The sequence below is a fragment of the Rhinopithecus roxellana genome, chromosome 12 (genome assembly GCF_007565055.1).
Source record: "Rhinopithecus roxellana isolate Shanxi Qingling chromosome 12, ASM756505v1, whole genome shotgun sequence".
Classification (NCBI taxonomy): Eukaryota; Metazoa; Chordata; class Mammalia; order Primates; family Cercopithecidae; genus Rhinopithecus; species Rhinopithecus roxellana.
Genome location: NC_044560.1, coordinates 65,899,238 through 65,914,473, shown reverse-complemented (window position 1 = coordinate 65,914,473; position 15,236 = coordinate 65,899,238). Strand labels below are relative to the sequence as shown.

At 38.4% G+C, this 15,236-nt stretch overlaps 1 protein-coding gene across 1 annotated transcript in view; it reads left to right on the top strand.

The window, feature by feature from the left end:
- TTLL7 (tubulin tyrosine ligase like 7) overlaps positions 1 to 15,236 on the top strand; it is a 91,030-nt gene that overhangs the window by 23,229 nt on the left and 52,565 nt on the right. Inside the window, exon 10 of the mRNA XM_010382522.2 lies at positions 1,291 to 1,385. Coding sequence (XP_010380824.2) covers positions 1,291 to 1,385 — 95 coding nt within the window. The remainder of the gene's footprint in view (positions 1 to 1,290; positions 1,386 to 15,236) is intronic.

Genomic DNA, 15,236 nt, shown 5'->3' with positions numbered 1-15,236 from the left:
TAAATCAGAAATCAACAAAGGAATCAAAATACAACATGGCATATCTCTATAAAAGGAGTACCATACATCCATCAAAATGATGGCATGATGAAAGATTTTCATGATACATTATTAAGAGAAAAGCTTGGAATGTAAAATAAAGTATGGTTCGTATAGATATGCATTTGGAAGGTAAAATGAATATTTTAAATATGTATACATAGAAAATATCTGGAATACTATCTACCATGTGGTTAACAAGACACTAAGTGTTAAGTAGTGGGATTACAGGTAATCTTTTGTTACTTGTTTTTCTTCTTTTTACTTATTTTTCTGCGGTGAACCTGTGACACATTTCTAATTAAAGATGTTGTATTCCTGGGTAATTTCTTGATTATAATGTGATATTTCTTCAGGTGCAAGTTGTAGAATGCATGCTTTCAATTGTTTTGTCTCTTGTGGTGACAGATGTGTATAACTGTGACTAGTAACTGTGATATTTCTTCAGGTGCAAGTTGTAGAATGCATGCTTTTAATTGTTTTGTCGCTTGTGGTGACAGATATATAATTGTGACTAGTGTGTGTATATATATATATATATACACACACACACACACACACATATATTTGAGATAGCCTAAGGGATTAGTTGGTGGTCAAGAAGCTAAGCTGTTGTGTTGAACTCAGCAGTGTTCTAACCAACTGATTTAACTGATTAAGAAATTTTCTTAAACATCAGCTATTCCAGTTATATTTTTATAACAATGACAACAGTAACAAGACTCAACAAAGACAAAAAAACACTCCAGCTCTTTTATTTTTCATCTTAATGAATTCCTGAAGATCTGAAGCAGTGAAAAGGGAGCACTGATAGTTTCTATATTTTAAATATATAGATGTATATAATTATTACTGTGTTGGTATAATTATTACTGTGTTGGTAACATGAATATCACTATTTCCTTTTTGTTAGGCTAAATCACTTTTAACTTTCCTAAACTTAAGAAACCTAAATTGCATGGGGTTATGGAGAGAGTGGAATGGAAGGAGAGGTCAGCTTATACTGACAGTAAAGCTCCTGAACTAAGGCAGCAGTGAGAAGGAGATGGTGCCAGTAGTCAATCCCTTGCAATTTGTTGACCTAGGGTGATGCGGAATGGAGATGTGGCAATAATAACTGGGCCATCTACCATGTAAAGCTTTGAGGTTTATTGTAGGATTGTTCTACTGGCTAGAGATCCCACATTAAATTAACAAATATGTATTGAGTATTTATTTACCTTCCAATATTGTTTTCTTTGTAAATTTCAGATTAACCGAGCCCCAAGCTTTGGAACTGATCAGAAAATAGACTATGATGTAAAAAGAGGAGTGCTGCTAAATGCACTGAAGCTACTAAACATAAGGTAAGGTAAAATATTTTCTCTATCTTTTGGGCATTTATCTCCACATATGACATAGATTAATCATTTGTACATAAAACTGGCTTTTCAGAATAGTATTTTTTATTTTTATATTTTGTAATTTTCATTTCTTGATTCCATCCATTCTATATTTTTCATTTCTTGATTCCATCCGTTTTGTAATTTTTATTTCTTGGTTCCATCCATTTTGTATTTTTCATTTCTTGATTCCATCTATTCTTTAAACTCATATAGTTAAAAAAAAATCTTTCCTCCGTACTCCTGTATACTGCTTTTCCTGCTTCCCAGGCAACAGTCTGTACCTGCAGTAAATGAAGTTAAATTTCAATGTAGATATAATTATTTAATATAGTGTACAAGATTAAGTTGGTAAATACTTTAAGAGACCATCTAGATTATCTTCCTCATCTTATAAGAAGAAACTAAAGCACAAAGAGTTCATTCAGGAAATTAAAAAAGAAATCTCAAACATGGATTTCCTAACTTTCTCTCCAGAGGTCTTCCCATTATATCATGCTCCCTATGTAAATAAAAAAGAGAGGCAGTTGTTCAGTGAGAGTTAACTTTTCCATTTAGAGAGGTAAGTAAAATTTGAGAGAAGACTTGGCTGGTGTGGATATAGGGCTGGTTGCAGTGTACATGATCATGGGATTCAATTACTTGAAATACTATTATGTGGGAAAAGCTTTTGGCTCATTACAAAATGAAATTTTTAGATGTTTGACTGAAACACTTCATGAAATAGTGAGTTACCTGTCATTAGAAGTGTTCCAATAGAGCTTCGAGTATTGGATTAAAGGGCCTCTGAGGTGATTTAAGCTCAGTAATTTTATGATTTTAATTTATTCTAATTGTCATTCAAGAATTCTAGCAGAGTTATGGTATGCTTCCAAGCAATTTTTAAATTTAAGATGTTTCCAAGCAATATGCCTATACATGTTTTTTTGCATGCAAGTTTACTACTATTATTTAAATAAGCCTTGTGTTTAGTTTTTTTGTTGTGCATGCATGTCTTTTGACTTTGCCATTTATGATATCAATTCAGGACATTATCTGTGGGTGTTTTTGGTGTTTTTAAAAGTGAGGTATGTATAGTTTAAGCAATCAGAAATTTCTAGACCTAAAACTAAGGGAAAATAGAAATTCATTTCTTTATCTTTCTTAGTGTTGTTCCACAGATAATTTAGCACAGTTCTTAACATTTAGAGCATATGCTAATGAGGCTTATGTTTCAGAAGTGCCTTCTTCCTCCAGCTGGGTGGAGACCTCCATGGGTGCATGTGTTAGACTTGAGTTTCACTGGGCATGTCACAGTAACTTAAGCAGGAACTAAGAACACTAGGAAAATTCTTGTCTATTTACTAAATAGAATTAATTTTCATATGGAGTGTTTTAATTTTGGATAGAACAAATTGTTCTGTGAATCCAGAAATCCCCTATTTACATTAATTTTAATCAGACTATTGGGAATGATCTTCCTTTCATTATGTTATCTTTCTGCTCAAGAACCTAAATAGAGTTCCATTTACCAACGTGTAGCCTAAGCTTCTAATATAACTTAACCTTAGCTGTTCTATCTTATTTCCTGTTCCTCTCCAACCCACACTGTTTTAGTTAGGCTGATTGCCTCATTATTTTTCCCACATAGCTTGCCTGTTCTCACTGATTATTTATTCTATTCTGTAGTCTGAGTGCCTTTCCTTATTGCCTGTGACTCAAATCCCATCTTTAATTATGAAGTCTTCCTTTTGGCCAAAATGAATCTTTCCTTTCTTGGAGCTCTAGAAGGAATTTTTGTCTGCATAGTATATGGCTTATCACTTTGTTTACTCTCTTATCCTCTGTGGTGTTTTACCTGGGCGCAGCTGGTTTTTCTTTTCAATTAGATTTAAGCTCCTTGAAGTTGAAGAGTACATACTTTTACTTGCTTCACAGTGCTTAGTACAGTGCTTTGCTCATAGTATGACCTTCAGGTTTATTTTGTGAACATATGCTTTTAGTCTCAAGGAAATTCAGAAGAATATAAATTGTTCAGGATATTCCATCACAACTGCTGTGAAAACAGAACCTCACATGGAGGGGATCAGAATTGATCCTTTTTTTAACTTGGATAACAGAATGCAGTTTGAGTTCAGCTTCAAATAATTTTTTTAAACATTAGGCTTGGGGTCTTCAGAGACAAGAAAATATGAAAAGGGTTATATGTAGAACAAGTAAAAGTTCTTTTTTCTGTAATAAAAGGAAAATCCAGTCATTCTTTGATGGTGTTACTGGGTTAATAAGAATCTTTTTCCTCCATGAATATTCTATTACAATCATTAAAATAGAACCTAGAAAAGACATTCACAATCCCATGAGTCCTTGGGTCTGAAATACTTGTTAATTAGATTAAATTAAATTTAGTTAAATTGCCTGTCTGTCCCTTGTTTACAACTAATTCATGGGTTACAGGCTTGCAGCATTTAATGCTACCCTATCATTGAACATTTAGTCTCACTGGCCTTCTCTGACACTTGTCTCTGAGTTTACCTAACTTTGAGCATTCCTTAGTCTTCTCTTATGATTTCTCTTACTTTCTGCTCCCTACCTGTCGTTTTCTCACTGTGTCTGTCCTTGCTTCAGCCCTCTTTTCTCCTGTGTCAGTCTTACTCCCTTTTGTGGCATCATTTTTGAGTCTGACATATATGTAGCAATATGGATCGGGGTGCCTCTTACTAGCTTTGACCCACTCTGGAGCTCTAGTCCAGCATTTACAGCTCTCTGCTGACCATGTACCCTGGATGCCCTGGTCCAATAGATACTCAATAAACATGTAGTGAGTGAGTGAGTGAGCAAGTAAATAAATGAATGAATGGATAGTGTTCTGATAACACTTAAATTCAGTATTGCCAAAGTTGAATTATTTTCTCCTTCGATCATGTTCCTCTTGCTGGGTTTATTTTTTTTTTGTCTGCTAACAATATCAAATACCTCCAACAAACAAAAGTTAAAGCAAATCACTCATATGTATTTACTGGACTTTTTTTTTTTTCTTCTTATTTGAGGCAGAGTCTCTGTCACTTAGGCTGGAGTGCAGTGGCATGCTCTCGGTTCACCGCAACTTCCACCTCCCAGGTTCAAACGATTCTCCTGTCTCAGCTTCCCGAGTAGCTGGGATTACAGGGGCCTGCCAGCACTCCCAGCTAATATTTGTAGTTTTAGTAGAGACGGGGTTTCGCCATGTTGACCAGGCTGGTTTTGAACTCCTGACCTTAGGTGATTCACTTGCCTCAGCCTCGCAAAGTGCTGGGATTACAGATGTAAGCCACTGTGCCCGGCCTACTAGACATTTTTAAATAGCCTATAACTTGCTAGAAGCTAGAGATACAAAAATGAATAAAATTTCCCCACCTTAAGTAGCTTCATTGTTAGAAGGGAAATATATATGCTCATAGATAAGTACAATATAATAGTAATTATCCAGTTTGCTTTGCTAAAGTTAATGGCAAAACGATTCACATGAAAGTGCAGGATAGAAAGCTGGGAGTTATACTTAACTTTATTATGAATTGAATGAATCCTGTCAAATTTCTGACTATCACTTTATTTCTCCATCTCTTCTCCAAGGTTGAAAATTTCTTATCTTTCTCCTGGGCTATTTTATTGGCGTCCTTCCTACTTCCAGCACTGACCTCCATCCCATTTTGCAGCTTCCTTTCTGTTGTTCTGCAAATCATTCAACAACCATTTATTCCAAGTCCACTACCACTGCAATAGGTACTGGGAATTCACTGCCTCCTATGATTCTTAGGCTTCTGGCTTGGATGACTTGTCTGATGATGTGCCATTCATTGAGATGAAGATTATAGGCGAGAAAGAGGCTTAGAAAAGTAATGAGGGAAGGTAGAAAGGAAAAGAAAGATGATTCAGTTTTAAACATGCTAATTTTGGGATGCTTTGAGACAATGTTAAATGGAAAATTTGATATACAGGGCCCCAGGAGATAGAGATATCTATTTGATTGATATTCATGTATAGATTGCCCTTGAATCTAATGGATGAGATCACACAGTTGGACTGTATGTTTTGAGAAGGGCAGGGGCAGAACCCTGAGAGATGCCAGTGTCAGAAGAGAGATTTATAAGCTCTGATATTCTGATCAGATTGTTTCCACATTGTCAGATAAAGTTTAAACTCCTTTGAATTATGTACAAGGCACTTTTTGATCTTCATATTATATGCAAGGCACTTTTTGAGCTGGCCCTTAACATCTCTTTCCAACCTGATCATTTCTTGTTCTTTTTCCTTTGCTTTGCCTTGGAAATGACTTTTCTAAGAACTCTTTTGTGGTACAGTTTCAAATTTCTGTACCTTTGCACTTGTTCTCATTTAATATTTGTTCACCTTTGTCTTTTTGGTGAATGCCAACTGATTTTTTAAAATTGTGGTAAAATACACTTCACATAAAATTTACCATTTTAACCATTTTTAAGTGTGTAAGTGGCATTAAGTACTTCACATTGTTGTGCAATTATCACCACCATCCATCTCCAGAACTCTTTTAATCCTGCAAAAGTGAAACTCTGTACCCATTAAACACTAACTCCTCATTCTTCCCTCTCCCCAGTCCCTGGAAACCATCACTATGTTTTGTGTCTCTGTGAATTTGAGTGTCCTACTCTCGGTATCTCATAAGAGTGGAATCATATGTACTTGTCCCTTTGTTACTGGCTTAAAGTAGCTGGCATAATGTTTTCAAGTTCTTCGATGTTGTATCATGTGTCAGAATTTCCTCCTTTTTGAGGCTGAATAACATTCTATTGTATGTGTACGAATACCACATTTTCTGTCAGCACATTCATAAAACCTAGCTCAAGCCTGACATTCTATTTGAAGCCTTTGCTGAGGCAAAATGGTTTACTTACTCCTTTGTGCTGTCATCATACTTCCCCCTACTTTTCAAAATAGTACTCATCATACTCTGTGTTTTTGTTTATATGCCATTGCTCCCACTTCCTTTATTTGGTCAGCTCCTTGAGGGTAATGGCCCTGTCTGGTTCTCTTTGTATCCCCAGGGCCATATCTGGAATTAACAAATAGTGAATACTAAATAAAATTTGGGTTGGAAGACAATGGTATGGGGAGGGCATTCCATTCAACTACTTGTAGAAAGATGAGGAAGTGAGACAAAGCAAAACAAGTTGGTAGAACTTCTAGTGGTTCCACATTCCTGGAGTATACAGCATGTGAAGCAAGTGATCAGAGAAATCCCTTGGATGGAATTATAGGGCAATAAGTAGTGGAAAAGACTCAAAAGTGGTAAACTAAACTGCTTAGGTCAGTATATGGATACAGTTGAATGGAAAATGCTAATTAAAATGCTAAGTGAATGGTGATCTTTTTGGTCTTTGGTTAAATTTTTATTCTGGCCTGTGATGTAAGTACTGAGAGTCATTAGTGCTGATTTATGCCTGTGAATATTCATAGAAATGAAACTAGTTTTTAGAATGACAATATTCCTAAAGGCCAGAAAGTGCGAACATTCCTTTATGCAAAAAAATGTCTCAGGGTAGTTGGATTTTCTTTGTTTCTTAATGTGTCTGAAGGAGCTTCTGTGTGCTTATTTTTGTTATTCTTTGTGTGTGTTCAAACTGTTTGTGTATAAGTATCCTTGTCTATGAGTGTTTTGTTTACTGTCGATATGCATATAGATCTATGTTTCTTTCTTTCAGTAGAGTACTCATCATATCATCTCATCTTTCTTTATTTTCCCTTCCTCTTATTCATTCCCTTTTTTTGCTTCCTCTATTTTTTTCTATTATGGATTGTTTAGTCTTTGTTCTTCTCTATTCCTCTTTTCATTTCTATTTCCTTTTCCTCTCTCCTTTTTAAACTGAATGCTATATAGGAATGATCATTCTAGATAAAGCGGACAAAGTGTATCCATTTTAAATGGATATATGATAATATATTCATTGATATATGATAGAATGATAAAATGATTGTTCTAGATATAATAAAATGAAAAAAGATAGAAAGTTAAAGAGTTCTCTAAACCATGGCGTTTCCTTTACCCTTTTTTTTTTTTTTTTTTTGAGATGGAGTCTCGCTCTGTCGCCCAGGCTGGAGTGCAGTGGCCGGATCTTGGCTCACTGCAAGCTCCGCCTCCCGGGTTCACGCCATTCTCCTGCCTCAGCCTCCCGAGCAGCTGGGACTACAGGCGCCTGCCACCTCGCCCGGCTAGTTTTTTGTATTTTTTAGTAGAGACAGGGTTTCACCGTGTTAGCCAGGATGGTCTCGATCTCCTGAGCTCGTGATCCACCCGTCTCGGCCTCCCAAAGTGCTGGGATTACAGGCTTGAGCCACCGCGCCCGGCCTCCTTTACCCTTAATTAGGGAATCTCAGAGCCAAATTTGTGTTCGTCATTGAAAATGCCAGTGGACTCACCAAGAAGTCTTGGTGTCATCACAAGTTCATCTCTCTTTCTTATTCTTCATACTGAATTAGTCACCAGAGCATATCCATTCTTCCTCCAACATATTATTCTAAACTTATCCTTTTTCTCTAATCCTTTCGTTGCTCCCCTGTTCCAAGCCCTCATACTTTATATTTGTTAATGAAATAACATCTCTCTTAACTTCCTGCTTCTTTTCTCATCTACTTCTAAGCCACTGTATATACTGCCAAGGGCATAATCTTTAACACATACAAATATAATTATGCCATCTTTTAAAAAATTTGTGTCCTCCATTTTGTAAAGTTAAATTTGAGGCTCAATAACCTAGTATTCAAGCCCATGTGAGAAGCTGAGTTTCTTGCATTCACCCAGAGCTCCAGTAATCCTGAATGACTTGCAGTTTTCTGGATGTGTTTATTTATATTCTCAAATTATTACTTTTACCTGACCACCTGTTGACCTCTTGCCATTCAAGCCTGAATGTTGTCATTGTAGCAGGACAAGCTGCGGACAAAACCCCTCAGACACTGAGATAGTGAAGGGAGTGGCTTCAATCAGCTGGGAGCATCAGCAGGCTAGTGTGTTAAAATCCGAGCTTGTCAGGTGCTCAACTTCTGTCCCTTTTAGGGGCTCACAATTCTAAGGGAGTCCACATGAGAGGGTCGTGATGGATTGAGCAAGCCAGCGGGTACGTGACAGGGGCTACAAGCACCAGTGGTCAGAGTGAAACAGAACAGAATGGGAGGTTTCACAATGTGTTTCCATACAATGTCTGGAATCTATAGATAACATCAGTTGCTAGGTCAGGGGTCAAATTTTAGCTACCAGGCTTAGGTCAGGCAGGCCCAGGCCTGGTTTAAGGTCTGATTCCTTGGTTTCGGGTCTGGTTCTAGGCGCCAGGCTACCTGCCTTTAGTTTTGCTTCTCTTTCCTTTTATGAGTATAAAACAATATAAAACAATATGAGAGGGTCTCTCTCTTCCCTCATTTCCCTCCCTTTGAGACTCTTACTTTTTATTAATGGGAGTTCTCTTATTTTCGCTACTTATGTCTTCTTGTGCAATAGATTGATAGTGATTCATATGGTACACTTGTGCTGAAGCATTCTGGTGAACTAAGGTAGCGATGAGACTTTTTATCATTTGAAGAAGTACAGGTAGCAAACAAGGGAGCAATAAGCAGGTTCCCATTACTATTATAACTCTTATTATAAGAGTTTTAAATTTTCCTAGTGCTGGGAACCAATTTCTAAACATGGCCTTAGGATCAAATTCATGCCACACTTGCATGGGCATGTGTGCTAGTTTTGTTGTATCTTTAACTATGTCTTCAACTACTTGTCCCTGATGTGTAGAAAGCAATTAGTAAGGTTAAATTTTTCGTAAACCCATTCTTCAACTGCTAGCAAGTAGTTGAGAGCTAGTCTATTTTGATAGATAGCATTCCTCATCTGAGTTTCTTGCCGGGCTAGAACAATCAAGGCTTGACTGGTTTTATTAGTGATGATTTCTAAAACAGCTTGCAACCATATGATTTGCTTGAGCATGTAAACGGGGTCTGGTATCCCCATGAGTCATCTTGTGTCTAAGTGGCAGGCCTATAGTATTGTATAATGTTTTTAGGAGGCCGTTCATTATCTTTTTAATAATCTATGGCTACATTTCACTTTTCTTGGTAAGCATAGACAGGGAAGCCCAGGAGTACACCTGTTTTTATGGGCAATAGGAAGAAAGATGGTTTAATAGTGCCAATAACACAACTACCTGTCCACCGGTCAGGTAGCTTAGGATAGGCTCTATGTCCACATATCTAGTATAACCTAGTGGGGGCTGTCCAGTCCTAGAGGGATTCTGAGTGGGCCTAAATGGTTTGTAACTTTGGGAATTTACTAAATGGATTTTTTTTTAGTATGGTTTGAAATCCACTAGGTGGCTGGTTTTGTAGTACTATTATATGGTTTTTGCCTGAGGCAGCTGAGTCTTTCTATAGGAAGGGTGAAGTCCTTCCCCACTCTTGCTATACAATATTGTCTAATGATTGAGGCTTTTAGGTCTTAGAAGTTATCAGGGTGATTTTTTCTGAGCCAGGAATTTATCAGGAACTGGGTCTGTAGGTACTAATTCTTGGTCTTCTTATGGCCATTGATCTCCTGTTCTCTACAAACATAACTTTTAGAGACTGGGCTACATACCTTGGATAGAATAGCATTATACAAACAAGTTTCTTTTAGAGTCCTGGTACACTTATAATAACCATAAAATAATAGGACTGTAGCAATCTTTTGTCCTACCTCAGTGACTTAATGTATATACTGGGAACAGTCCTCAGTCTGAAGAAGGTCAGTTGAAGTTCTTACTGTAAAAGTCCAAATTTTAAGGAAAATGAGTCCTGTGATGAGTTTTCTCATGCTTTGGCCATGCGTGGACCAGTCAGCTTCCAGGTGTGACTGGAGCAGCGTTTGTCGTCTTTTTCACAGTCACTTTACAGGGGTTGGTGAAGCTGCTCCCATCCACATACAGCTTCCACTCTACTGATGTTTAAAGGATGGTCTCGGAGGTTGGGCCAGCTAGAATAGACTGAGTCTAATACCTCTACACAGTTATGTTTAACTGGGCTCTCTGATACCAGGAGTAAGGTGGCGGGTTTTAGGGTGTTGCAAACTTCAATGGTTACGTGGGGATTTTCACAGAGCAAGCTTTGGTATCTAGTTAGTCTAGCATTCATTAGCTAATGGTGTCCTTTGGTGCTTATTAAAGTCACCACAGCATGGAGGTACTTTATGTTTAGGTTTTGCCTAACAGTTAGCTTATCTGCTTCTTGTGCTAACAGGGCTGTTGCTGCCAGTGCCCTTAGACATGGGGGCCAGCCTTTGGAAACCTCGTCTAGTTGTTTTGAGAGAGAGGCCACTGGCCTTGGTCAAGGCCCTATAGTCTGGGTTAAAACTCCAACTACCATTTTTTTTTTTTGACACACAATGTGTAAAAAGTTTTGTCAGGTCAGGTAGCCTCAGGACTGGGGCCAACCTGAGTTTTTCTTTGAACTCATGAAAACCTCATTGCTGTTGGTTGAAATAGATGTAGTTTATCTAATTTATATTTTTATTGACTATCGTCTACCAAAATATTGACTTAAATCGTGTAACTATTTGATTTCAGACTTTAAATTGATCTGGTATTCCTTGTGGGGCTCCAATTGCATTTAAATAGATGTGAGAGTTGAAAGACCTATAAGGGGTTTCTCTGGTTTTATGATGTCTTATTCTTTTTTTCTTCCTCTGATTGATGAAATAATAGGGTGAAAGGGATAGCCAAATGGACTAAAGCACAAGTGCCACTCTAGTTATTCAGCAGAGTGCTCAGTAAAGGTCCACCACAATACTGCCACATATCTGCTCGGGGATCAACAGGGCTGACTAATTAAGAAGCTCTTGAAAATTCTTAAGCTCACTGCATCCCTTCAGGTCTCCAAGGAATGCTAAGTTTCCTCCCTGTCATGAGAGACATGAAGTGAACTTAGTGTTCAGAGACGGAGGCTGCATGGCCCTCGGGGGCTGACCTGCAGGGTGCTGGACTTTGGGATATAGCAGAGAGAGCTTGGCACAACTTATTACTCCAGGCTGTAGAATCCTGGAAAAGAGCTACCATGGAGCCCATGCTTGGTGGACTGGAGGACCACCTAAGTGGAAAGGGGACAATCTGGGCCTCTGGCCTGCCATGTGCACAAGCATAATAATTGCTTTTGTTTAATGTGCAGATGGAATATTTGATCCATTCCAGCCAGGCATTTGCATCTTGGTATGCTGTCTTAATTGCCAAAGTTTGTTTTAAGTATTTAACTTCTGTGATCCTCTAGTAAAATGAATGTTTCCTTTAGCACCTATTTTTATTAGTTTTTAGACCAAAGAAAACTAAGCACCATTTTATATTTAATAATGATTCTCGTATGACTTTTATACCAGATAAACTAAATTTTACCTTTATATTATTGTGTTATTAATGTTAAACTTAATTTTAATAAAACCTTGTAGACATATTTATCAAATTTTTAATGTTTGACCATAATGTAAGATTTTATAGATTCTTTTTAACCTTTCATAATTTTTGTTAAAGAGCAGGTTGGTGCTTTAAGAAAAACCTGTTGCATTTTTGCTTTAATGTCCAGTTCACAGAAAAACTGGATGATACCTTTTTAACTTTAGCTAGTATGTTTACACACATAATTTTCTTTACAATCAACATTTTAAAACTTGCTTAAACTTTCAAAACAATAGTTTTTTTAACCTTTTAATGTAGGTAAAAATCCACATTCTTATGCCTCCTTATAATCCTTTTACCAAAGGTATATTTTACTTTCCTTATACACCTTGCACATAAACTGTTTCTTCAGTAGTACTCGGGAGGCCTTACTACTTTTAAATTATACAACATTTTTTGCATAACATTTTTTTCTTTCACGACTTTCGTAGACAATTCTTCGACATGTCTCAATTTTCTGACTTATTACAAACATTTCTTTAAACAAGCAGTTAATTTATTTCAGGACAAGAATTTACCATATAACACTCTTTTTACATAAATTCTGTCTCCTCCCTTTTTTCTTTTTCTTTTTCTTTTCTTTTTTTTTTTTTTTTTTTTTTTTTAGGATAACCATTCTTTTCCAAAGTGAACTTCCTTTATGTCTGTGAACTAGACTGTCTAAGGCCACAAGATTAGAAAGTACTGTAATACATGTTACACTGCTAACTTTTAGCAAACTTTACTCTTGTTGAAAACCTTGTAAGTTTGGGATTTCAATTATCCTTTGCTATTAATAAGACCTTGTTTAGTCTAAATTAACTTAGAATTGGTATAGAAGGCCTTTTTTTTTTCTGTTAGCAAAACAGCTGTGCTACAGATTGAATGCATCTAGGCCATCCGTGGGTTACTGGGTTAAGGATTTTTGATAGGAAGGCCTCAGTGCCTTAGGGATATTCCCTTGTTTACACTGACAACAAAGTGGTATTAGAGTGTTACAGGGTTACTGAGAATACCTTTAATTATTAATTATACATTTTAAATTTACCTTAACTTTTAAAGGAATAGGGTATACTGTTTTTTTTCTTAACTACTTGTATATTTCTCTCTTTCTCTCTTTGACTTGCTGTCTCTCTCTCTGACTTTCCTTTTGCCTCTGTCTCTTCCTCTCTTTCTGCCTCTCTCTTTCTCTGTCTCTCTCTCTTTTCTTGACTCCTTTGTCTCTCTGTCTCTTCCTCTCTGTCTTTTCCTCTCTCTCTCTCTTTGCCTCTTTTTCTCTCTGTCTCTTTCCTCTCTTTCTCTCTGCTGGTCTTTCCTTGCCTCTGCCAGCCACTTAATGCTGCTGTTCTCTTAACTACTATAGGTGGGGAGGGGGTCTAAAACCAGCTGTAACTGTCTATGTACAGAAACTGGTCTGGGTGCCTTGGCTTACAGGTTACCTTGTGCCATACCTTTGAAACAGTGGGCCTGTCTAGGCTTCCTTCTGATGGCCAACTCACCTCTAATGCTGGCCAGTCTATTTCACACAAAGTTCTAAGTTTTCTTGGTGTCATAGTAACAATGTAATCTCCCTTAAATCCTTTCTTGAAATTTTCAACATAGTTCCTAGTGGGATGGGCTTACTTTGTGCCTGACCTATGCTTCTTTGAGACAAAACACCACACTCACGCCACATGCACCCCACAAAACAAAGAACAGGTAAAAGGGGCACACACACACTTTTACAGTTTACACCAAACCAAAATCAAAACCAATGTCAGAGTATCTAGAAATCCAAGCCAGGTCAAAACCAAAACCAAAGTATCAAGCAATCCAAGTCAACTCAAAAACAAAAAACAAAGTGCCGGTAGAGGCACCCCATGGGAGATCAGGCCACGCTTCCACTCAAATGGAGTAGGCAAGTTCCCAAGACCAGTCCTGTCAAGCAATTCAAACCAAGTCAAAACCAAAACCAAAGTGCCGATAAAGGCATGCTGTGGGTGATCAGGCCACGCTTCCACTCAAATGGAGTGGGCAAGTTCCAAAGACTAATCTGACCAAGTTCTAGATGACCAGACTCCAAGTGCCAGTTCCTGGTGTTCAGCCACTGCATTGATCCTCCACGGGGGCCTGCCACACACTGCTCTGGCGAGGCGTCCCACGGGGCAAATGCCTACTTGGGAGCGCTCTCAGGATCCTTGTCACTCCAGCTGGTTGGAGTCCCCCGCAGGAATGTTCCACATGGCATGCTAAAGCCACCTAAGGAGCTGCCTCGGCCATCCATTAATCACCTCACTTTCCCAGTCAGGGAACCAAGAACTGTAGCAGGAGGAGCCGTGGACAAAACCCCTTAGACACCGAGATAGTGAAGGGAGTGGCTTTAATCAGCTGGGAGCATCAGCAGGCTAACGTGTTAAAATCCAAGCTCATCAGGTGCTCAACTTCTGTCCCTTTTAAGGGCTCACAACTCTCAGGGGGTCCGCGTGAGAGGGTCGTGATCGATTGAGCAAGCCAGGAGGTACGTGACAGGGGCTGTGAGCACCGGTGGTCAGAGTGAAACAGAACAAAACGGGAGGTTTCACAGTGTCTTTCCATACAATGTTTGGAATCTATAGATAACATCAGTTGCTAGATCAGGGGTTGAATTTTAACTACCAGACTTAGGTCAGGCAGGCCCACGTCTGGTTTCAGGTCTGATTCCTTGGTTTCAGGTCTGGTTCCTAGGTGCCAGGCCACCTGCCTTTAGTTTCACTTCTCTTTCCTTTTCTGAGTATAAAACAATATGAGAGGGTCTCTCTCTTCCCTCAGTCATGAAAGAGAATAGATCAGTTTCCTAACATTCCTGCAAGGTCAAGTTGTGATGGTACATACTTGAGGCAAAAGAATACTCTTTATTGTTTAGGGCCTTGGACCCATATTCTTTTTTTTTTTTTAGAGACAGTCTCACTTTGTCGTCCAGGCTGGAGTGCAATGGCGCGATCTCGGCTCACTGCAGGCTCCGCTTCCCGGGTTCATGCCATTCTCCTGCCTCAGCCTCCTGAGTAGCTGGGACTACAGGCTCCTGCCACCACGCCCGGCTAATTTTTTTATATTTTTAGTAGAGATGGGGTTTCGCCGTGTTAGCCAGGGTGGTCTTGATCTCCTGACCTCGTGATCTGCCCGCCTCGGCCTCCCAAAGTGCTGGGATTACAGGTGTGAGCTACTGCGCCTGACCTGGACCCATATTCTTAATGCAATCTCCTGATGAATTAAATGAGACAATATGTAAATGTAAGCGCTTCTCTTACCTCTGCACTAGAAGCTAAACAAATGGCCTCTTGTTTCCTTTCCTTTGGTTTACACTCTTATCTGGGCCCTACCAGCCTAATGACAATAGAAGCATGGAAATGGAACCGCAAGGATAGAA